General features: G+C 30.9%; 1 protein-coding gene across 2 annotated transcripts in view; it reads right to left on the bottom strand.

The window, feature by feature from the left end:
- The window catches only part of LOC118188284 (twitchin-like), a 384,165-nt gene that overhangs the window by 340,128 nt on the left and 18,822 nt on the right, over positions 1 to 25,215 (bottom strand). The window contains exon 1 of one of the 2 annotated variants that reach the window (XM_085813575.1): positions 11,290 to 11,446. The exons of the other annotated variant lie outside the window; for it this stretch is intronic. Coding sequence (XP_085669701.1) covers positions 11,290 to 11,294 — 5 coding nt within the window. The 5' untranslated portion in view covers positions 11,295 to 11,446. Of the gene's footprint in view, positions 1 to 11,289; positions 11,447 to 25,215 lie in introns of those variants that run through there. 2 annotated transcript variants of the gene reach the window in all.

The following is a 25,215-nucleotide window of genomic DNA, read 5'->3' as shown; positions in this document are numbered from 1 at the left end:
AGGCCCCAGAGAAGAATTGTGGAAAGTTTGGTGACGATAGCTGTAGTAGTGACTGAGTTAATCGCGAACAAACACAGAAACAGACATTCTTCTTTACATATATAGATATAATATGAATTAAATGTATTTAAAACTTTATTAATTATTCATATTATTAACATTAAAATACAGATTTAAGCAATCGAGCAGTCCGTTTGTTATTTCTAAATCTTCCCGTTCATTAAATAATTAATTTTCATAATTAATTGAAAGATAAATTAAAACTCTTATGCTTTTCTAATGACAGTATTCTAAAAATCTGGTTATTTAAGAGGTGGCAGGGAAGATATATTATTGAATTTTTGGTTTCGTTCAGCGGTAATACTTACCAAGTCGCGTGTTATTTTAAATGCATAGCAGCGTAATGTTAAAAAATCTTTTGGAAAGACTCCGTGAAAATTATTTTTAATATCAATATAATAAATATTTAAGCTACTAAGTAGAAAGTTTATTACTTTATGTTTAGAAAACTAACATCTCATCGAATGGCAACATTCTGAAAACTGGCTGTTTGCCGGCCTGCGTGAAAGATAAATTAAAGATCTTACATTTGTATTCATGACAACGATTACCAAATTGAGTTAAACACACGCTGCGTAATGCAGACCTATCTTTCTAACATTACTATATTAATTTAGATGCAAGGTGTTCAAAGGAAGTTCAACTAATAATGAATGATCATAAAACTTTTCTAACCTCTTTTAGTTCCAACTCATCAAGTCTTTTCACACGTTCAACATCGACATAGTTTGTCACCAGAATAATAACTAAACATTATCAAATGTCAAACATATATGGTTTACAGTATCAGTAAAATCATTTCATTAATTGCGCTATCGTAACTAATTACCATAGACTTCTGCTCAGACGTGAAATTATTCCTTAGAACTGGCCAAAAATAAATAAAGAAAGAAAAAGAAAAGAAAGAAAGGTGATATTAGCTTGAGGTCAAAAGATGATAACCATACAAAATAGTTATACACTTTTACCCCTAAAGAAATATTAGAACTATTTCATTCGTTATATTTAGGAATTTTTTAAAAAAGGATTTACGCAAAGAAATGAAGCTTAGAGGAAATATTGTAAAAAATTTCTTACTTATGTTCAGTTTTAATCAAACAGTAGGAAATATGAAAATAATCTAATTGAACAAAACTGCTTGAATTATTTCATTAATTACGAGCTTCATAAGTGAGGTGAATGCTAGTTACTATTTGTATTTCTCAAAATATTAAAGAATTGTCCATGACAAAAACTGATCCTGCACTAAATTTTCGGCCCTCGGCTTCCGGTGAATCGACGAATCATATGGCATAGCTTCATTGACATTGACATTTTGGTTGCTTCTATCTGCTGTTATTTTAGCTCCGCTTACAGTTATGGCTAAAAGACATCATTTTAATAATATGATAGATGCGAATAACTTTGAGGAAATTAGGACCAATTGAACAGCTGACGATGATGATATAAACACAGACATAGGTATGGTTTTCAACGCCAAGCGACATTCGCCTTCTCTCCGTTCGCCTAGAATGGAAAACATTTAACTCCTTAACTTCGTAACAACAATTTGTCACCGCCTGGATGCTGTGCCTGGAAACAGAAGTCTCCCCATGGTCTCCTCTAGCTACACCACTGGATGTAAATGGAAATTCAAAAGTAAGGGAAGGAATAAGAACTGGCATCAAAGAAAAGTAGATAATAAAGTGAGACAGAAATGAACAGAATGACAATGGCAATGAAATAAAGAATTATTTATCTTGAGGAATAAAACAAAGACAGTTCCTTGGAAAACATTTAAACCTAGCATTGTAACTCACTTGCTTCAAGCCAAAAACCTAAGTTATTTCTTGAACAATTTTTAATGTATTTTAGCAAATCAAGGCAGTTTCATTATACTAAGTAATTCAAAAATTCTTTCTATAACTAACTGACCATATCAGCAACACATGAATTACATATTGATGATTATTAAAGAGGTTATATATAAAATTGCTAATTTCTAAAGCTATTAATTGTTTCAATAAAATGAAATTACATTTTATTTGATACATAATTATTTTTATCGATTAATAAACAGACTTATCCTAAGCGATAACATGAATATGGATGTTTAACAAATGCATGCAACACACATTTCGAGTAGCTGTGCTTCGAATCTCCTCCTTGAAAAGTCAAGATCTTTCTACGGAAAGGGCAAAAAATTTTCGTGTAAAATATTTTTAATATTTTTATATTTAAAATTTGTTTATTAAATTTAATACAACTTTTATTTTCTACAAAACGCGCAACTTTTAATAAGATTTGCATCAAAAAAAAAAAAAAAAAAAAAAAAAAAAAAAAAAAAACTCCATTTCAATTAGAATTTTTTTTTCTTTTTTTCTCATCAATTCCTAGGAGGAAATCAAATTGAATTAATATATATATATATATAAATGGTGAAACCTGTGTGTGGATATTTTCCCTGGTGTCTAAAAGAAATCAAATATTCAATAAAATTCAGCGACGTAATAGCCAATGCCTCAATTTAATAACTCGAAGCAGATCACGAATCAAACTTCGCTTAACTTAAAAGCTAACAGGCAGGAGGACAATTAATTTCCTCCTGGTGCCCTCAAGGAACCACTACAGGCAGAGCAATGACACATTTCCTGACGGCGCATGGCCCTTTCTCGAGATAACTCGAGATATAAACAGATAGGCATATCTGTTTCGTTTTGGATTGCACCAACACAGATTCATGAATATGAGGCCAAACAGGTACCATCGATCCCTGTATGTTCGTGTGTGAAATCACCAAAGACCTACATTTCCGGTCGTATACAGCTGAAAATGCCCAGGTATGGCTGAAAAAACTCCAAAAGAGTAAGCTACTACGAAACCAAACTTAAAACTCTTATAGACTATCTGGCAATTAACTGCGAAAATCTACAAGCAATGTAAAATAAAATCGTTCAGCACAGTCAAAGTCTTCACAGAGTCTCTTTTAATAACAACAGGTCACAAATAATCATCCGAAGCAACTTTATAAATTCAGCTACAAATTTATTTGATTTTTAGATAAATTTTAATATTCTGTAGAGATTTTTGGCTAGGCTTAGCGATAATAGAATGCTCCACCAATTGAGTACAAATGCTGATAGTCATATAACAGGCGGTACAGCAACTCAGCTGATGGTACGTAAATAGTAGTTTTTCCCTTCTGTAGCGTGAATACGAACCAGTTTCCCTGAGAAAGTACTCCGCATCCCTTCCCTTTGGAAAATAGCCGTCATGTGCTTTGCTATAATCAAAACAAACCAAAGTGAAGCCATCGGTTGGGACTTAAGATAAATATGGTTTTATTTCTAACAGGAAACATAAGCGATAAATTTCCAAATGGTACTCTCACTTCGACTGTGTAAGCTCGTGACTAAAGAAATCTCTCTGTCTCTTACAGCGCCAGAATTATATGGTGAATAATATTATTGTACATAGTCCTAGAGATCTCTGGTCTGCTGAAAGGCAAGTGTGTGAATAACATAGAGCTGAGAAGCGTGTGTACGAATCCCGTGTACTGAGAAGCGAGGAGTAGAAACAGAAGTTCGAAGAAGCAAGCCTTATCACATTAGTTTTTAGCAATCTGTACCCTCTCACTCACAGGCAGCTCATCTAACAAAAAAGTTTCTCTACAACTTCAGCATCAATCTGAAATTGAATTTGCCCTAACTTTAAAAATTAACCTTAACTTTGCCTTAACTTTAAAAAGTTTCTTCGACAAGTAAAATTTGTCCATAGCATTTACAATAAATTTGTAGTCTCTTAGCTAGCAATAACATAAAGGTAGCCATAGCACAATGTGCTGATAAAATATATACGAGGCTTATCCAAATAACACCCCGTCGTCTAAATCCTAATCTGCCAGAGATTTTAATCCAGGAAATCAACTTCTTCAATCAAGAAAAATCTTTAGTTTAAAAAATGTTAAACAAAATAGGTACTAAATGCAAAATCAAAGAAATTGCTTGGAGAACTAGAACATGATAAGGAACTCACAATCAACGTTGCTTTCTAGAATCTGTGAGGTTGTAGGATATCTAATTGAATCAGAATTCAGTTAGATAGCCTCAGAGTTTGAGTCCTTAAACAGTTTGTGCCCTTAAATTTTCACATGATTGTTTTTTTTTTTTTTTTTTTTTTTTCTTTTCAATGTTATATTCTTCTTAGGCTCATGTGTTAGTTAAAATTCAGTACGTTTAATATTTAATATCCAGATGAATTATCTTGTTAATATGCATCACATAGAAACATTACTCAGTAAATAAACATAAAAATAGAATTTAAAAGTTGATTGGATCAACCAATATTTGCCACTGGACATGAGAGTATATTGTGCTGAAAAGTCGACAAAGCATCATTAATTTAAAAAGAATAAATATCAACGGATAATTCTGCAAAGCATTTCAGCAGATATGGCAAGCTCATAGCTCAGAAAACAACAGACCAAACAAATTCTCTAAATTACGATATCGCAGGCAAAAATGCAAGCTAAAGTTACGAGGAAGGCATCAAGATGAGTCATTTACTAGCAGAAGAAACAACTGAAAGAGATAAAATAAAATTGAAAATTCATGAACTGATAGATATATACATTGGGTCTATTTCCATCTAATGCATGTTTTTTAATAAAAAAAAATATTAAAAATCTGGTAAAGAAAATGAGTCTCAGACCACATTCGCTAAAAATATAGACGATTTAACAAACAGTACTGAAAATTCTGTCATAAAATGACTAAAATCTTGCCCCATTTACTACAAGTTTCCGCTCCACCAAAAAACACTTCGTAATGTATAATCGTTGAAGCTGCTTGGTCAATTGATTAATTAATCTGAGCAATCTGCCTAAGCGGAAGGATGTATTCGTACAGTCTAAGGAAAAACTGGCTCATATTTATGTTACAAATGGGGAAGGCAACGAAATCTCCATGCAATCAACCCGCTCCTCGGAAGATGATTTTCGTAAATTTATCGTTTAAAGGGAGAAAAAAAATATTACTTATATTTGTGGGCTCCATACCAAGGAATTTTACTCTCGGTGATTCAGAAGTGAAAGTAATAACGTGTGTTTTCTAGAAGTAAAAAGGAAGTGTTTACGAAAATTCTTAAATTTTGTTTTTATTCTCATTCATAGAATTCGTTTACCCGAAATAACTACTGCGCAGAAATTTCGGATAATTCGTGCTTATTTTCACAGAAAGTGGAAAAAGTTCATGTTTCATAGTTAACTTTAAAAACCTTTATAATAAAATTAATCTCCAAATTTCCATTTCAAACTTGTATTTTATTTCAGTGACATAAAGAATATACTAATATACATATGTAATTACTTTTACAAAGTAAATAAATAAAGAAAACAAAGCAGGTTTCATCTAACATTTTGGACAGTAAAAAAGCACTTTTTCTAGCGAAATAGCAAAACTTTGCTAGGCATGCAGCAAGTTTTTTGTTAGTTTCTTTTATGCTTCAGTTTTGACATTATTTATTCATTTTCAAATAAATTGTTCAGGACAGCGCACGTTCTATTAAGTTTATGAATGAATATAAAAACTTAAATGTTATTGCGAGGACTTAAAATTTACTGACCACGATGAGCACATAGTATATTTTTTTTTCCGTACAATATACTATGATCATTTTTGCGCTTTAAATTTATATGTTTGCTAATGAATAATGAGAGAAAAGTAAAATGTTCATTAAAAAAACTGGTAGTTACTGATGTTCGGGCTTTGCTTCGGTCCTAGTTTTAACCATGGATAAATGCTATACATTGATAAATTGAAATACATTGTGACCCTTTTGATGAAGCATGGTTTTACCTAAATGACTGCAACAAAAAAGGTCTATTTATTACCGAAAACGAAGACGAAAATATGTACAAATCTGTTTCGTCTATGCAAAGAAAGTTTCAGTAGAGGATATATGATTGTCGCTGGATTCTCTTACAATGGTACACTACAAATAAGGTGGTGGTGGTGCATTTAGTTATGGCAAAGCACACTAGGGCTATCTGCCTAAGGGAAGGGATGCCTTCGTGGACGACTTTCTAAGGGAAACTGGCTCGTATACACGTTACACGTGGGGAAAACCACGAAAACGCACATGCAGCCAGCCTGTTCGCGGGATTCGAACCTCGGACCGAACTACCAGTGTTTAGCGACTTTACCGCTCGGCCGCTGGTGGGCTTCTAATAATAAGAAGAGTGAGAAAATATTAAAATCAATATACTATCAATAAATCTTATGAAAAGCCCTTCTATCATAAAAATCACATTGCAGATTTATAGTCCAGAAAAAAGACTACCAGTTCGAGCATTTAAAAAACATACACTTGTAAAACATTTAGTAAACGGCCCAGATTTGTCCTAAAATTGTGTAAAATTGTATGTACAAACGGAAAGGCAGATAAGAAATGCATCAATCATACATTGTGTTAATTGAAAGCTATTGAAATTGAAAAATATATTATTCAAAACAAAGTCACGAATTTCAAAAAATTCGTTGTATAATATGCCTTGTCAGGGAAAGAAATTCTATATAACAGGCATACTTACTAAGATTAATAATTCTTTATTATAATTAATGTTGCTTTTTTTCACCCTTCGACCTTCAATAAACATGATGACATACATCATGTTTCTCAAACTCAAAAGCAAACTTTTGTTCATTTTGCTGTGCTTCCTATATGCTGAAGGTATGATTCGCATTTGTCGTATTATGTATTGTTTATATGATAGTCATTCTAGTGATTTAAATGCATTTTACATACATTATGCATATTTTCTAGTGGTTGGAATATATTTTTAGCCAACTAAAAAGCATGATGAAGTATGAATTTTGATAATTTCTTACTTACAATAATGCTGTTTCACAATATGTAGAATATGCAGCAGATGCCTATTATCTGATTATGGTAAACAGGTGACTGGTGATTAAACTACTATTATCATTAATAATAAAAACAGCAAGAACAAAAATAATTTATGAAATTTATTATTCTTTCTTAGCCTTGAAATTCAAGAGTTTGAAAATTATTTCCTTTGTTCGAAAATTATTTGCAAGGTATACTTAGTAATTGGTTTTTATAATAGCAGTTAATTCCCAACAACCAAAACAATCCTAATTGCATTTTAACAATCATATCTCTCTAAGCTAAGGGTATCTGTGAATATTTAATTTTCATTTGTGTTAACACTGAAAGTTGAGGCTTTTCTACAAAAATCTCCGATTTGAAAGAAAAATGAAAAATACTTTACGGCATTCAATGTTAAGCATATGAGATCTCGAAATGAACTTCATTAACTAGACCTCCAAATACCAATGATTATTAAGAAAATAAGATTTTTTATCTTAAAACCTTATCTTTTCTCTTGTAAACGATAAAAGATCTTAAAATAAGATCTTTTATTACTTACAGGTTCTACTTTGCAAACGATAAACGATCGAGTTTCATTTTAATCTTTGAAAATATTTTTTAAATTTTTCATATTTTACTTTTTGAAGAAACTTTATCTTTTTGAAGCACCTAATCTTTGAAAATTTCATCATTTTAAGGAGCATTGTTTTTGAAAATATTTTACTTTACATCTTTAAAAGAATTTTACCGTTGAAAATATCTTACTTTTCAGAGAAACTTATTTTTCAGAGAAACATTTTGGAACAAATCATTTAACTGTTTTGAAAGATAAAAACTTAATTGCTTTCTGAAATTTAAACAGTTTAGGGTGTTACATATTTTCAAAATATTCAAATCAAATTTAAATTTGAAATTCTACAGATATTATATCCTTAAATTTAGAAGTTTAAAGTTTGGTTAGTTTAAAGTTTGAAAGTTTGGTTAGTTCAAAATTTAGCTCTTAGCTCTAAAACGTCTTTAATTTTGAAAAATTTTTCTCTCTTTTTTTTTTTTTTTTTTTTTCAAAAAGTAGTTATTCTATTTATGATTATAAGGTACTGAAATTAAGATTCCTGAAATCCATTCTTGAAGAGAATTTAATAAACATATAAAATTGAATTTCTATTGGTTTCATCTTTAATAATTTTATTGAGCAAAACTAAATAGCTATTCAAAATCTGAATTCTTTAGCGAATTTAATTCTACGGCAATATAATAGCTTTTTACTTAGTTTTATTAGGTTTTTTTCCTATGCTTGTTAATATCACTGGTTTCAAAGCAATGAGATCTTTGCGCATTTTAGCGTTATTTATTTTAAATATAATACAGAGTCTTAGTAAATGAGGATTTAAGGAATTGTTGACTAGTTGCTGCTGCGGAAAATCTTTGCAGACGCGATCTATTTTAAAACAGCCCTCCGAAAGAATGACCTTGTTTCTTGAATTTATACTCGCTCCAAATATGTTTCTTTGGGAGCTTTAGAAAGAAGAGACATCACCGAGATATTTTTTAAAACGAATATAAGCTGTTTTTGCAGTTGTTGAATTTACATGGTAAGAAAAGATGTTAGTTAATCCGTAATGTAAAATATTTGTATGCACAAAGGAAATGTTAATTTATAATGCGATACATGTTTGGAGGGAAAGAAACAATTTGTTTCTTTTTTGTATCATAATACCCCGATTATAAATATAAGGCAGTGCTTTTTTTTAACTGCTTTAAAACTGCTTTTTTTGAAAGCTATATCCATACGCGGCTAAACATTTAAAAGGTACATTAAAATTGTTAGTTATCCCTTAACTTTCAGGCTAAAAGTAAGCACTCTTACTTAGTTCAAGATTCGCTGTTTAGAACTTTAGTATAATTTTGCATTTTGGTGATGGCCAATGCATTATTTTTTGTCAATCACCAATTTTGTTCTTACTTTTTGGCAAATGACCTTTTCGCCTTGCGTTCGTATCTGGAGTGATAGATTTTATGGGACATGCCTAAGTTTTTCTTAGTTAATTAGTTCTTCTGTTTTATTTCCAACCATTATTTTTGCACAATTTTCAGTACTTTTATGTCTTAAATATTTATTTGTTTTCGTAAAAACACTGCCCAAACCAAAATACATAAAAAGGAAAAAAAATGTTTTGTTTGCTTCTAGAATTTTAATCAGTTGCAAGTTAATTTTTGTGTGAATGACAAAAGATTTCTTAATCTGATTTATTCAAAATAAAAAATACTGATTTAATTATTTCTTATATTTTAAGATTAAATAGATTCATATTTAAAGTTTCCATTTTGGTATATTTTTACTGGAAAAAGAAACTGATGTTGTCTAATTTTCAGAGGAATTAAGAGCTACATATAATAATTTTTAAAGCATAAACATTATTTCATTAATTTTGCAATATGATAATTTTTGAACAAATTCAGCAATGTTAAACTCATCATAAATGAGTGCGAAACAGAGAAGCAATATAAAAACTGAGAGATACTGGCTGGACAGTGCAGCAGAACTGTAGCAGATATCACTTTCTTAGTAAATACTGATAAGTAAAATGCTATCTTAATAAAGTAAAAGCAACTCTGGTTTACAGCAGAGTAAAAAAAGAAAATAAAACTCACTGACAATGTTAGGTAGCTTTAATTAAATAGCCTCAGAAAGAGAAAGATATCAGCCTAACATTTAACACAGGGCAAAAACATTTCTCTTCCAGAGGAAAGCCTAGATTGAGTATTCCGAGGAGATTCTGTGGTGTCAGGAGATCGTTCAAATGCGATCAAACCTCAGAATTTGCTAGTACATATTTGTATTTTACTGTGTAACAATAGCTGAAAGTAGTCTTAATTTGTTATGTTACATATTCTTAATTATTTTTATTTAGCCAAAGGGAATAATAAAATAATTAATTTGTTGTGATACTACGCTTGTGGGAAATTTTTATTTCTGTAAGCATTTTCATTCACGTTCTAAAGTTCTTCAAAACTTTAGAATAATTCTTTCCAAATATTAGTTTCTGGTATCGTTCCGAAATTATTTAATAGCTGTTTTATAGCGTAAATTATATTATTTACCAAATACATGTTGACAAAACAGATACATTATTTACCAATATTATGGATGCCTTTTTAGAAGTTAATTACATATATATGTTACAAACGGCAAGGTTTCGGACAACACACATTTTTTAACGCTTAAAATTTAAATTAATAACAACTATGGCACAGAAAGGAATACTGCATGTAAAGAAGAAGCTCATAAATTTCATCATAAAACAAAACTCGGCCTTATATTGATGCTGGATTATGAAAAACGTTTCGCATATTAAGTTGAGTCTGATGCCATTCAAACTTCGTTCGTACATTTCGAATATGGATCTTTCTTTTTCAGAAAGAAAACTTAGTCTTCTAAGTCATTTTATACATATTTAAGTGGCATATATCCAGAAAAAAACAGCGCATAATATTTTGCTTTTTGAGGGTGAGGCATGCACCCAAAACTATCCGAAATCATAAAGCATTTCAATGAAACCAGCGTGAGTATGAGGTTGAATTTTGTTTAATGCAAAGAAATATTGTGTGTACATGCATTCATGCATGTATGTGTATGTATATGTATATATATAAATACATACATACAAACACACATACATATACATATAGCACATAAACTTGAAAATTAATCACACAAACATTCATTTTTCTAATTTTTCTAGAGTGAATAAATATGCAGGGAAATTGAATACTATTAGGTATAAAAATCTACATTCCTTTTGTATCAGTACTTTTATTTAAAAAAATTCAACATTTAAATTCTGTAAAACAGTTATCTGAAACTTTAAAGCTGCTGTATTTGTTTTCTTTTCTGTTGCCACATATCTTCTTTCAAGAAAATAACAAAAGTATTCTTATAATATTAAATTTAGTTATTGAACAAGAATAGTATCAACTTAAGGGGCAACAACATTTGATTCGTATAAGGAAAATAGTTTGACAATTGTTTTCAAAGCCTGATTTTTTTTTTCATTTTCTCATTTCTCATCTTATTAACCGATTCTATAAGGCCAATCGACAGCCAAGATGATCCCATGGACATTCCATACATTTCGTTTGCCCAGCTTATGCCCAGACTTTGTTCTCAAAGAGTCGAACATTATGTATATATAATATGAATTCAGTATTTTGCGTAGATATATAGAACGTTTAGAATATTCTATATATTCTATACGATCATCCTATGTATCTATGGAAAATAATGAATTCTACTTTTCGGATTATATAGAAATATTTCGAATAATCGAACTTTTGTAGAACGAGTGTTAGTGCACTTACCCCATAACGAGAGATGAAAAATTTACAAGAGGTTAATCCAGGAGATGGTGTCCTCGTGTTCTGGTAATCCAAAAGAAATGCACCATTCGCAGAGAGTGGAGTGTGGGGCCTCCGTACGTTTCTCGAGATCTCCCAGATCGTTTACGAGAAACACTATTAAACCGGGAAGTAGGTGGTGGGATCCTAATTTGAGAAATGCCACCAGGTGGCGTAAAGGGGAAACCTACTTTTCCTTGCTTCGCGGAGCTTTTAAGACCAAGATCTATGAGTTAATTTTATGATTATTGGCTTAAAAAATTAAGTTTGAAATTTATTATATTAATTATTCTGTAGTTCGAGCAAGTTTTAGCAAGTTTTAAATTAACTTCAATAAAAAAGAAATAATAAGTTTCTTAATCTTCTGTAATTGGTTAGCTAGAAGATAATTTAAGTCAAAATGAAAATATTCAACATTTAATTTACATCTGTAGTTTAACTAAATGTGAAGTACTTTAATTCTTATCTATTAATTATTATTTAATGTTTATTCCCAGAAGATTAGTTTATTCGTATAATGTTATTCAAAATTGTAAAAAAAAAAAATTAAAAAGTATGTTTGAAACTTTTAAAACTGAAGCTAAGGTAAACTTTTTATTCTTTAAAGTTATATATTTTCTGATTCTTAACATACTGTAGAAAATGCACATCTCTTTTTATTTTTTCGGAAAGATTTTCGCATTTTTCTTTGAAATTAAAATACATAAATAATTTATCTTTTGTGATCTTAACCGAACATTTATTTTTTTTAATTTTTCTATTAGTTGACATGACACTAAAATTTCTTTCACAGTATGGTAATGTTGCAAAAGTTGTATATCCATATGAAACTGTTTTTAAAATATTCATACACTGATAATAAGTGCTTTTTAAAATCAATTAAATGTTCAAAACTTTGAATAAAGCCAAAGTGGTTTTTTTATATAATTTTGAGGTAAGAAATTAATGTTACTTCATCAAAAATTCATTCATGTTCAAATTCAGCTTTTCTTTATTTTCGAATCTTCAATCAATTTCTTTAAGTTTGAAAATAATTACTGGACAGAGTTACAATTGACAGTTTGCCAAATGTAGAATATTTATTAAATTATTCTTCTAAATAATTGTTGAAGGAATAAATAATTTAAAATCATTATAATCTTCTGAGATTCTGCATTGTCTACTTTTCTTCAAATGTTGATGAAGCCAGAAAATTCCATATCATATCGAGATTTAAGCATTCTTATTAAAATGGTAAACAATTTAGCAATTTAAGTTTAGGTTAGGTAAGCAATTTAGGGTTTAAGGTTAGGTAAACAATTTAAGGTTATTTATTAAAATAACAGCTATAAAAATATCTGCCACCAGAAGTTTAATTGCTCTTTAGTTCCATATCCAGTGTTGCAAGAACAATAAATATAATTTTAATAATCCGTGTAATTTCTACAGAATCATCATAAGTTAAAACAGTTTGAATAATTGTTTAAAAAAATCATTTAGACTGTTTAAAAAATAAGAACTGCAGGATTTCTATGGAATTAATATGCACGGCTTCAGTATTATGTACAATGCGGACATTGTAATTAGCTTTAACATCACATTCAATTGATGTGAGGATTTTAGTATATAAGGAATGTCTTATTTCAGAATTACATTTTGTATTATCTAACTTCTAACTATTCATAGTTTTCTATTCTAATAGTCATTTTATTCTATTCTAACTTCAAACTGTCCATTGTTTTTTAAATATTAGAACATTTAATCCTGGATTCTCAAAAAAGTCAATTATATAATTTATTATACGGAATTCCATATTAAAACACTGAACACACACTGGAAATATTTCATGATATTTTTTTAATTATTATTTTTTTTTATTTGAAGCATCAAACTGAAAGCCGAAATATAAAGGTGAATCATTATTTTTCGGTTTCCTCAGAGCTACTCCTAACACTTTTTTACCAAGCACTTTTGTAAACCTGCTTCAGATTTTAAATTGTAAAGTTCTTCACTCTTATTCTGCTAAACTAAATATCGAGGAACCTTATATTTGCTAAGTGACTTATCGCTTAGTTTCAAATAACAGGAATCGTAAACTCATGAAGGGTTAACTATCCTTTATTTCAATCAAAATAAGAGGAACAGTCGGTCGCTTTCTTCGGGCTTACAACAAAGCCTCCATTTGGACAAACGAAAAAATAAGAAATAATAACTAGCTTAGAACTAACTATAAGAGACTTAGCCGAAGCTAACACAACGTAGTTTGCCTTTAATATAAACTAGCCGAAGAATATCAAAAGGCACCTAATATACGGCCGAGCGTAACAGCTCCTTCTAGATACTTAGCAAACACACGCTGCTCAGGATTCCTAGCTCTCTCTCTCTCTCTCGAAGTAAGTTGAACCTTCTTAAATACTACTTCTTACTCATTTGCATTCAACGCGATTCTAAAAACTTATTCTGGTAGGGAGTTGTAAGTTGAAACACGGAACGATAGGAAAGCACAATTAAATTAAAATAACTGTTATAAAATTAAAATATATAAAACTATTGCTTCAAAACTTCTACCGCAAGATATTTTTACAGCTATTTTGGCATCTTGGAAATTTTTTAATTAAATTTAAACTGCAAACAAGTGAGTTATAAGAGTGATTGTATTTAATTATATGACATATTCGAGCTATTTTCGAAACAACTATAATATCTTCTTTAGAATTTACTTTTACGATAAACTTATCGATTAAGGAACTGGATGCTAATGCACTACTTTTATTTTTATGACAATCTGTATGTTTATGTTGCCTAAAACACCCATGTATCCACTTAAAAAAAAACTTTGGAAAACAGCATATATTGCTTCTTGTGAAATAATCGTTGCCGCTAACTATTCATAACCTTTTTTTTTTTTTTTTTTTTTTTTTTTTTTTCTTATACAAACATAAACGCTAGGTCATTTTTCTTATAGGTTCTATAGTTTATTTATGAAGATAACAGCATTAAATGAAATGCGATATGATAAACTCAGAAAAACGATTTAACCAAAAAAGTGAATATTATATATACCCGGGCATACTTTAGAAATGCCAGTAATTACTTTAGAACGAACCAAACAAATGCAAACACAGTTGACCCAGAGACTCAGAAGAAAAACGAAGTGACTTTTACTAGATACTAAAGGTTATTCTTTAGATTGCCTTTGTTGGCATTTTCTACCGCAACTAAATTTACTCCTAAGTGAGCCGGTCGGACTTTGTAAAGACTAGAGCTGAATACTACTCTGCGGTCAAGTTATAAATGACGACGGCGAAAAAAAAAACAAGAAAAGCAGAGGAAGGAAAGACTATATCCTACGGATCTGTGGAAAAATTAACGGGCAGATTAAACCTCTAACTTCTCTGCATTCAGTTCTGTATAGAAGAAAATACAGAAAACGTGAATTCTCTGAATGAATGCAGTTTTTTACTTCACTAAATGAATTATGAAATGGATTATTGTTCATAACTGTAAGTCAAATACATCTTTTCTAAAAGGCGCAGGAGTAGAAAGACGCATATTTGTTACATCAATGAAGTTATATTGTAAATATTGAGTGTTGGGTTTCCAATTTTATTTTATATGAATACGAAGTATCCGAATGTCTGAGAAATACTCTAAACTAAGACGGGTTTCAACCTTTTCACGTCTAAGAACCGTGTTTCGAATACATTGCGGATCACTGCTTAATTTAATGTATCATTATGTATTAATGTAATTATAATAATAAATAAATGAATAAAATGTGGAATATATGTATCGAATAACGTATAAAATATCTAAAAAAATACTTACAATATTGCTCTAAGAGAGCAAAACGAAATCTGAAATTTGTTAAATAGGCTTCACAATTCAGGAAGAGTTTCATTAATCATATTAAAGAGTCTGAATTTGTATTTGAATCCAATATGTTATCATTTATTTATGAGAATAGATGCCTATAGTCAATGAGGAGCTGATAGTCAGTCTGTTCTAGTATTTATTTGAAGAAAAAATATTTAAGTATCCTATTTAAACATTTTTTCAAGCCCTATTGTATACTTAGGAATACTTACTCTCGGAAATACTTATTCTCGTAATCACAGACACATATATGTTATTCCCTTCGTAATTTGCAATACTATCATTAACATTTATAATTAACAAATCTTTTAAAATTATCTTCAAATCATCGCTTTAATATTTATGAAAGATATTTCCGTCTTAACTCAGGCTCGCTGTATTAAAGTCTATAAGACCAGTGAATGGAATCATCAGCCTAGTTACTCATTCCCGGTTTTCACACCGAGTGAATGAGTTGGCTGTGTAAGCTGCAGTCAGCTATGAAAATTTTAACAAAGTCCTCGTACATGAGCTTATGAAAACAAAGTATCAGAGTCTAATTACATGTTTCACTTCTTATAAAAACAGAAAATATTTTTTAAAAAATCAGTTGATCTTCTAAAAGGATCTAAGCCGAGCAATGATTTTTGGAAAACTTTTTAGATTAGGTTTAAGATTCAATTTTCGTAAAGTTTTTCAATTTAAGGATATTGTTGCTAAATCTAAAATAGGTAGTATAGTCAAAAGGCTCTTCTGGTTACAGAAATATTGCTCTTCGATTTTAAAGAACATTCAGACTAACATGCGAAGTTCAGTAATATGTATTTTTCTTTGAATGAATAAATTAGCAAACAAAAAGCAAAATAGTAAACAAAATGAACAAGAGTCTTGGAAATTAAGAGGTAAAATATAACAAAAGAATCTCACCAGCCTCCCTACAGCTCACAGCTGTATGCAAGCATTCTTGCGGTTTTCATTAAGTGCAATGCAAATATGTAATTTTCCCTGAAAAATAATCCACGAAAGCGTGCTTTCTGGAATGGAATCGGATTATTTGTTTATAGCAATGTTTCCCGAGCTTTACAATCTCGTGACCTACTAGTGTCGATCCTCTAAATGGCATAAATGAATTACTTGAGTGAGAAGTTTTGCTATAAAATAAGTGATCTTTATTCTGGCCGAAATTACTAATATTCTTGAACACATGATTTAAACTTATGTATAGGTTTTAGACCTGTTATACTTTTACTATAGCTAAAACTGAAGTCTACATTTGTCACCAGTGCGTTCTCATAGTATTCTTCCATTACTGAATGCCGTTCCTTAGTATTGCATAACCTTCGTGTGTTCCGAACAGCTTTCTCCACTTCCCTGTCCTTCTTCAGCTGCCCTAGATATGGCTTGCTGATCTCCGAAGCTCAAGGTTTCACTTCATTTTCTTTTATAAGCTTATCTCAACTGGAGAAGCTTCATTTTTGGACTTTTACATACGTCAGGACCCTAAGGGGTGAAATCTGGAAAGAGCAGGCGTAGTGCATCTCCCGCTGGATGCCAGAATAACCAACAAAGTATCAAAGTTTATTGCATAACCAAGAAAATTTTCAAGAAGTTATACCTTTACAACAATTGCCATTAAACTTGCTTTTGAAATATCTTACTTGATACCTGGAGAATTTTCTTCGTTTTTGGTATGCTGTAAAGTACTTTTTTCTGCCCATACATTTTTTCAAGAAATCTTGGTATGATTTCAAACGTAGTATATGTTCCTGTTCATTTTTGCCAACTGCTTGTATATTCCTCATTTTGGCGTTTGATAGATTTTCCTATACTCCGCAACTCAAAATCCACTGAAGAGTTCGGAGAGACTGTTTTCGCCGCATAATCTATGCCTTTACTGTCTATTATTCCGACAGTCTTTTAATCCAATATAGCCTTTGTTACTTTGTTAGGCTTGCTTTCTAAAGTACGTAGGAATAATTTCACTGCATAGATGTTTTCCATGCTGTAGAAATACTTTAACATTCATCTCGCTTAAATTCAAAAATACGTCAGTATGTATCATTCGGGAAATATGTAGCTTACTAGCAGGAAATTAATTACATATGGTATATAAAAATATCTTTTGTGTACTCTTCGAATCATTGTCAGGCAATAACAATAATTTCTTTTCGTAAATACTGCTTAAACATAGTGTTGGCATTATGCCTTTTCTTCCTCCGCCGGAGAACAATAAAATTACGATTACTTAAGAGCCTGCGTAAATAAAAATTAATTTCTTCTTTTATTTTGCTGAAAACAAAAATGAAATATGTGATTAGGCAAATAAAAAATAATTTCATTATTCAGTATTGTTGAGGTTAGCGCGTTTTGCATTCCTTTGATGGAAATAAAGACATTTCATTCTCTCTTAATGTGCAGTCTTTTTTGAAATAAGAAATGATTTACAAAACATGAAATGTTTTCACTTGCATTGCAGTAAACATTTATGTGGATCACAGAAAAATACCATACAATTACCCGAATATTCCGATTAGCCCAAGGAAATGTGGTCGCATTTAATCTAACTAACTGGAGTTCTGTTGCATTGCTGAATTCATCTCGCAAGTTTTTTCTGAATTTACGGAATTTAGATTTTATTAGATGTAAATGCACTTTTTCTACCCTAGAATTCCAAAATGTATTTAATATAACATAATCTCGCTATCAAGCATAAATTAAAACGAATATCGACACAAGTTAACTTCAGATAAAATGGTAACTAAACCAAATTCGAATTAGCAATCGCTTTAGCATGCGAGAGTTTGTTAGCATTATGCAGTATTTTTCTTTAAATTCATAAACGATTTGATGTGACTATCATACTACATAGACAGAATGTTTTTCTTATGCATTTGTTCTAATTGCTACAGGAACAGAGGTCTGAGAAACTCTGGATAGAGAAGCTAGATTTATGTTGTTTCTTAAATTACAGTACTTGACGACTATTCACTTGAGAAAGGATGTTTTAGAGGACTTTCTAAGAAAACATTACTCTTAGTCACGTTACATATAAGAAAAACCGTTAAAATTCTATGTTCTTACTCATTCAGCCATTGGTGGTTTTCAAAAAACTAGAACTGCATTAAAAACTTTGAAAGATGTTTTTTAAGATAATTCAGAGCGATAAAATGCATAAGAAGATTATTTATGCATTTTGGCAACATTCTTACTTTAAATTAGCATTTCCAGTTCATCAGAAAGAGGCATTGATATTAAAATTTAAACTACAATAGCCACAAGTTTATTTTAATCATGCATATCAAATCATCAAATGGGTTATCATAAAAAATAAACATGAACTTGTATTTTCATTGCTTTTATGTAACATGAAAATTTTTATAAGTTATGAAAAGAAATTTAAAAACGATACTCTGTTGTACAAACTGAAGAAAAGTGTATTTCATCTATCTGCAATGGCTGCCAGAATTCCGTTTTAATAGAATTTTAAATTATCTGTAATGGTATGGGTCCACATCACCTAGAATAGTCAGGACTCTAGTAAAATTAAGATAATATTTTTTAAATATTTTTATGAATTGTAAATATATTTCGATACTTAAGATTCTGGACGCACAGTATTGGATTATGTTTCCTTAGAACACAGAAACTGTTTGTTCATGCCAGCATTTTGACAACCTTTAGTAGTAATTTCCGATATAATGAGATGAAAAAAGCGACATAATGAACTTTAAAATCCTAGAAGTCTCGTCGATTTACCCATGATACAAATCTCCTCCATTTGCGTTTCAAATGAATTCTTTTGAAGTAACTTAAAAGAGAAGGCAGTTGCTATTAATACCATCCACCCTCTCTGTTTACAGAAGCTATCTTGCCAACTCATGGGCTTATGTAACCATCCTAAAGACTAGCAAAGATCAAAATTCTCTCGTTGGCGTGTATCGGACTGCAATTAAACTCTGTTAGGTTGAATTTACGGCATTTTAGGCACTATTGGCCATGTGTTTATTACAACACTTTCCTGACTGCAAAAATATCAGTTATATATGTGCTCTTTGACTTAACGTCAAAACATACTGACCATAAGTTCAATATATTGTATGTCGAAAATGCATGTGATGCTACAAACCTACAAAATGCCATTAAACTTAACGTCACTTATAATGTTCAGACATTTAAATTTAAGCAAAGCTTCTTTGATCACGAAGCTTTTTACAATAAAATGTTTAACAATGCCATGTAATTTATTGAATATTACGCAAAATGTAGCAAACAAAATTGAAATACAGACATTCATATTTAATACACTTGACCCAAAACTAAAGTTAACACAATTTGCAACAATTCAAAATAGTTATCATTGATGTTTAAAATTGATGTCATATATAATATGTGTATAGTGTTATAACGCATTTTTAGTATAATCATTTGTTTCTGTTTCATCGCAACAACTGTGTATATCACAAGAACAATACGATATTATGTTTTATTGTTTTACTTGATTACGGTTGTTATTTATTTGAATAATTATTATGAGAGATGTTATTTTATTTATATGTTAGTATAATTTTTTATCCATACAGAAATGGTTGATCTTCAGTAGCAAAGGTAATAATGCAGATGGCTATGCTGCAGTCTTCAAGCCTGATAAGACATTTCTCTAATCTGCGATCTAGGCCCACCAGCGGCCGAGCGGTATAGTCGCTGAACATTGGTAGTTCGGTCCGAGGTTCGAATTCCGCGAACGGGCTGGCTGCATGGGCGTTTTCATGGTTTTCCCCATGTGTAACATGTATACGAGCCAGTTTCCCTTAGAAAGCCCTCCACGAAGGCATCCCTCCTCTTAGGCAGATAGCCCTCGAGGCTTTGCCATAATTACACATATCATCGACTAATCTGCGATCTTTCAACAACTGTGATAGCCTCATGAACAACTTTTCTGTTTAATTTGCAATATCGGTTTAGTATGGAGATTATGAAACCATCAAAATGTAAAAAGTATCTTGAATCCAAACATCCTTCGTAAGGCAATAAACTAAAGCAGTATTTTGAACGATTGTTAAAATCTTCAGATAAACAATATTTTGAGGCATTTATGACTGTTAGTAAAAACTAGTTACTGACTTCATACGAAGTTTTAAATCTGACTGCTAAAAATAAAATGTCATACAACGCCACTGGAGACCTTATTTCCTACTACTATTAAATAGTATAAATACTTCGCATAAGTAAGTATGGCGATGAAATTCAGAATATTCCTTTCATCAAAAGACACGGTGAGTAATAGAATTTTTAACACTGGCAAAGATCAAGCATCTTTTTACTAAATGAAACTCCAAAATCTACAATTCAGTTGGAGGAAGGAAATATCTGAAATTTCGAAGATAACTTAATTGTTATTATACGCCAGATACATATACTAACAACTATAAAGAAAATATAAAGAAAATTTATAAAGAAAACATCGATGAAGAACAGTAATTTTGTCGCCTTTTGGAAGAACATGCAAGAAAGCAAGACATATGTAATAAAGTTGACGAATTTCTCAAAACTAAAAGTTTGGAATGAGAAAATGCAGTTGAGGTATGCACAGATGATGCAAAAGCGATGTCAAAGCAAAATATTGTTTTTAATTAAAGCTGCTAGTAAAGGCCTCATAACTTTTATTCCCTGCCTGATCCATCAAGAGGCCTTTGCAGTAAAAACATTGGCAACACCATTAAACGATATGTTTCAGGAAGCTGTCAAAATTACTATAAAATTTATTAAAAGCTGTGCCGTTAACAGGCTCGTCTTTTTTTAAATCTCTGTAAAAACATAGACTTCGAATACCGAAACGTATCATTGCACGCAAAACTAAGATGACTGTTAAGAGGACGAATTTTAATATGGAGATTATTGTTATTAAAAGACAAAATTATCACATCCTTAATCGAAAAAAAACTTTTATGTTTTTCTTCTATTAAGGATCATCATCTCAGATTAGTCGATGATTAATCGCTCTTTTCAAGATGACTTATGGCTATCAAAGCTGTGGCTTTCATCAGATATTTTTGAGAAACTAAACGATCTCAGCTTGTCTCATCAACGAAAAATAGAAGTATATGCAGTATATTTACTTCGAACGCTAAAATTGAAAGTTTTATTAAAAAGATCAATAATCGAAGAATATGATATAAAATGTCACATTCGAAACGTTTTGGACTATTGGCAACTGAAACTAAAAAGCTAGTAATTGAAAAAGTAATTGTAAAACTTTGTAGGTTTTCACTTGGTCTGCTAAAGTTGACAAGTCCATTTCCCTAACAGACATAAAGCGAATTATTACTACGTCTGAAAAAAACGACAAGTCGTTGAGAAGGTTAAAAATAATCTTTTTATTTAAATAGAATTTAGAACACAAAAAGCACTCTTGTGCTACAGTATAAGCCACGATTCGTGGCTAAATAAAACTAATAAAACAGTCAAATTTAGTTAAACGTGGAAAAGTAGTCAAAGACTACACAATTAGTTACTATACTAGAAGCTGTCTCACTACTCTACAGAAGCGTCAGAATTTTAAACATCATCAGCGATAATAAGCAAGGCCAGATAATTGCAACTATCAGATCTGGCAGGAAACTGACATGTGTTTGCACGCGATGCCATAAACATGCTCTGTCTTAAAATCCAAAAACCTTAGTTTGAATACTGGCTACTCATTTGAATTCCAGTGATGAATAGTTAAATGATAAGTTTTAGCAATGGCTGAAATTATCAACAATTCGTTAAGTAGAATAAAATTTTCTGCAATATTGATTTCAGAAATGATAGATCGCTTAAAACTCCTAAAACCACAGTTCTGCAAATACTTTATATTGGATTTAGATTTCAAAAAGCATTTTTGGATTAAAAAAACTATTTATATTGATATTAATGAGATTAATCATCTGCCATATAAAGCATTCGAGGAGTTTAATGAGCAGTATCGAGTAACTCAAAACTTGAGTTTCCGCAAAATCATTGATTGAATTCTGGTTCGGAGAATTAATTTCCCACAATTTCTGAAAGGCATTAAATGTTCTTCTGCCATTCAGTACCGCATACTTATGTGAAACGAATTCTTCAGCTTTAACGCTTATTAAATCTAAATATCTTTCAACGTTGAAAAATGTTGAAGATGCTTTACACCCAGTAGTGTCAAATTTTATTTTAATTACTAGGATTTAATTTGTTATGCAACAAATACATCCTTCTAATATTAAAACATGATTTTTTTCATTAATTTTTTTAATACTTGAAAAAATCTAAAAATATTTCTTTTCATATGCATAGTGTTATCCAAACTAATAAATTATATATGGAAGAATATTTATTTTTATATTTTTATTTTATATTTAATATATGGGTTTGTTAAATAATCTCAATGATAAGAAGGAATCATGAATGAAAAATGCTGAAGAAGCACTGGTTTAGTTGATGTATTGAAATGAAGAACCAACTGTAGGACTGAGGCTGCCGAATCTCAAGTGGAAGTCGATTGGTGGTTATGAGAGTCTGTAATTGTAGCATTCAAATTATAATACCAATTGCAAACTACAGGAACCTACACCAGAAGGTCAGTTGAAACCGTCTAAGAGTAACGATTCGTGTGAGAGATCGATATGTGGCACGATTCCATAAAGAGATGAAATCATGAGTCCTGCTACCATTACTCTAATATGAAAGAAATTAACCACTTTGGTAGAAAGTGGAACCCATATCTGGGGGGGGGCAGGATTTTGTTGGACAGCCCAACATTACTGCATGGCTTCGATGTGGACACTGTGACTACATAGCTTCATAAGGACGAGGTTCTTGAATTTTATGTGAAGATTTTACGAGATCTTGTTGGTGCAAGACTTTATTTTCGAGGAGAATAATTCAGGCCAGACTGAGTTCATTTGCTCAACGATTTTCTTAAAATCAAAAAAGTCGAAACGTCATACCATCGCATCTTGGGAGAAAAGAAAGTTTTCGCAGCATGGCTTGGCCAGTGAAGTCACAAAATTTCATTACAATAAAACAGTTATTTTCAAGATATCACATGTATCGTGTTTGTAACCTTAATTTTTAACGCAAATTTATAATCAGTTTAGGTCTTTCCATTTGATAGCTGTTTAATGGTGAAATATTGAACAAGGTTCTCAGTTTGTCTTTCTTCTACTGGCCTTAAAAGTAGCTGATAGTACCGGAATATCAAAATTATTGAAGCATTAACAAGTTTAGCAGAGAAATTAACAATATCAAATTTCAGTGCTAAAATTTGTATGCTAAAGCATACTGTACTTGTCTTTCATTACTTATGCAGCGAATTATGGCATCCTTCCGAATTCATTCATGACTGTAGTAGTCAGTATATCCACATATTAAACGGAAGATCACAGGTTAATTATCAACAAAGAAATAACTGATTTTTACATTTTCGTCTTCAAAAACCTAATATTCTCTATAGAAGCATCCGAACTAAAATATGGCTGACAACTGTCATCACCTAGAACTGGCCGTCTATGTATCATCCTTTCTCCTTATTAGCACATTAATGAAGCAAATATAACGAGTTATGGTCAAACTTTAATATAGTGATGTAGTGTCTTTTAATGCAGTTGCTGTATAGTGATTAGTCTAAATCATAAAGCAAGCAGAAGATCCGCGGTTTGATTCCAGAGCTAAGTGATTTTTCATGTTTCCCGTTCGGAAAAGCTAACAGTCTTTAAATCTTCAACCAGTTCATTGACTATAATGGTAATAAACTGTAAAATGCTAACCTCGAAAAGATCAAAATTCGGATTTTGTTTCTTATTAAAAGCGCATACCTTTTGAATTGTCTTAAAATCGAAAAATTATTCGGTCGAAAGCCATCGTATATTAGGGACTACCTTATATCACGATTCAGTTCAATCACTTGCCACTGTCAAGTTCACCTTTTCAAGTTTAGATCAAGGACAAAATCGAATTCGCACAGAAGCTGATAGGAAAACACATCTCTGAACACCATCATTTTAGAGCTTTAATTGTAAAATGTTTTCAGATATGGAAGCCCATTATAATGAATAGAAATAAAATTATACATTATAAGTGAGAATGGAAATGACATATAAGATTAAATAATTAAGAAAAAGAGATAAAGAATCTGCTAAACCATCACTACTAAACATTAACAATAAATATTAGTTTACGAACTTCCAAAAAGATCGTTACTGAGAACAAAAGTTGAATAAACAATGAATAAGCAATTGTTACACCAGATATCGATCTACCGGATTTAGGTCATTATTAAAATATAACATTGTTACTCTCTTACTCAGTAACATTATTAATCTCTTCAAATTGTTCCCCCCCCCGAAAAAAAAATAATAAAATTTTCTTTGAATTAACTTACTAAATTTTTTCACATAACTGTTTTTCTCTTAATAATTGCTTCTTACTGTGCAACTCAAAATATTTATCTCTTCTGAGCATTGCTCTTTCTCTTATCAGGTCAAATGGACAAAGTCGCTGAATTAGCTATACGTTGCAACGTATAGCAAAGTCGCTATACGTTGACCTGTGTCCCAAATCCTACAAATGGACTATCTACATGAGGCTTTTCATGAGGTCTCTCATATATAACGTAATTTGCTAGCCACGCAGCCGTAAATTTAAATTTACAGCTTCAACAACTATAGGATTTTGATTATCAGAAAAGATTTCTAGAGCTGGTCAATTCAAGCTTTCAATACGAGTCTGCTTCTTCAGTGCTTTCTTCAATGCTTCATGCTTTCTTCAGTGCTAGAATTGGTACAAAATATCCAGAAAATATTTTAATAATAAGAAGAGAAACCTAATAAACCTAATAAAATCATTCAACGATCCAGAAAAAGTAGGATTCGAGGCTCATAGGAAAATTATCCTAAAGAGAAATTTGTTTGCAGAAAATGTAGATAAAATGAAGTAAGAGGACTGGATTCAATTATCTATTTTAAGCAGAGCATACGAGGGCTATATACTTATGTGCTCCCAGTATGGGAAAATGGACCACCATCTCTTGACAAAATGTTA

Source organism: Stegodyphus dumicola, chromosome 1, assembly GCF_044657685.1.
Source record: "Stegodyphus dumicola isolate Sdum_Otavi_A_Nest chromosome 1, ASM4465768v1".
Classification (NCBI taxonomy): domain Eukaryota; kingdom Metazoa; phylum Arthropoda; class Arachnida; order Araneae; family Eresidae; genus Stegodyphus; species Stegodyphus dumicola.
Note: the sequence above shows the minus strand (reverse complement) of the source record. Positions and strands in the feature narration are given on the sequence as shown.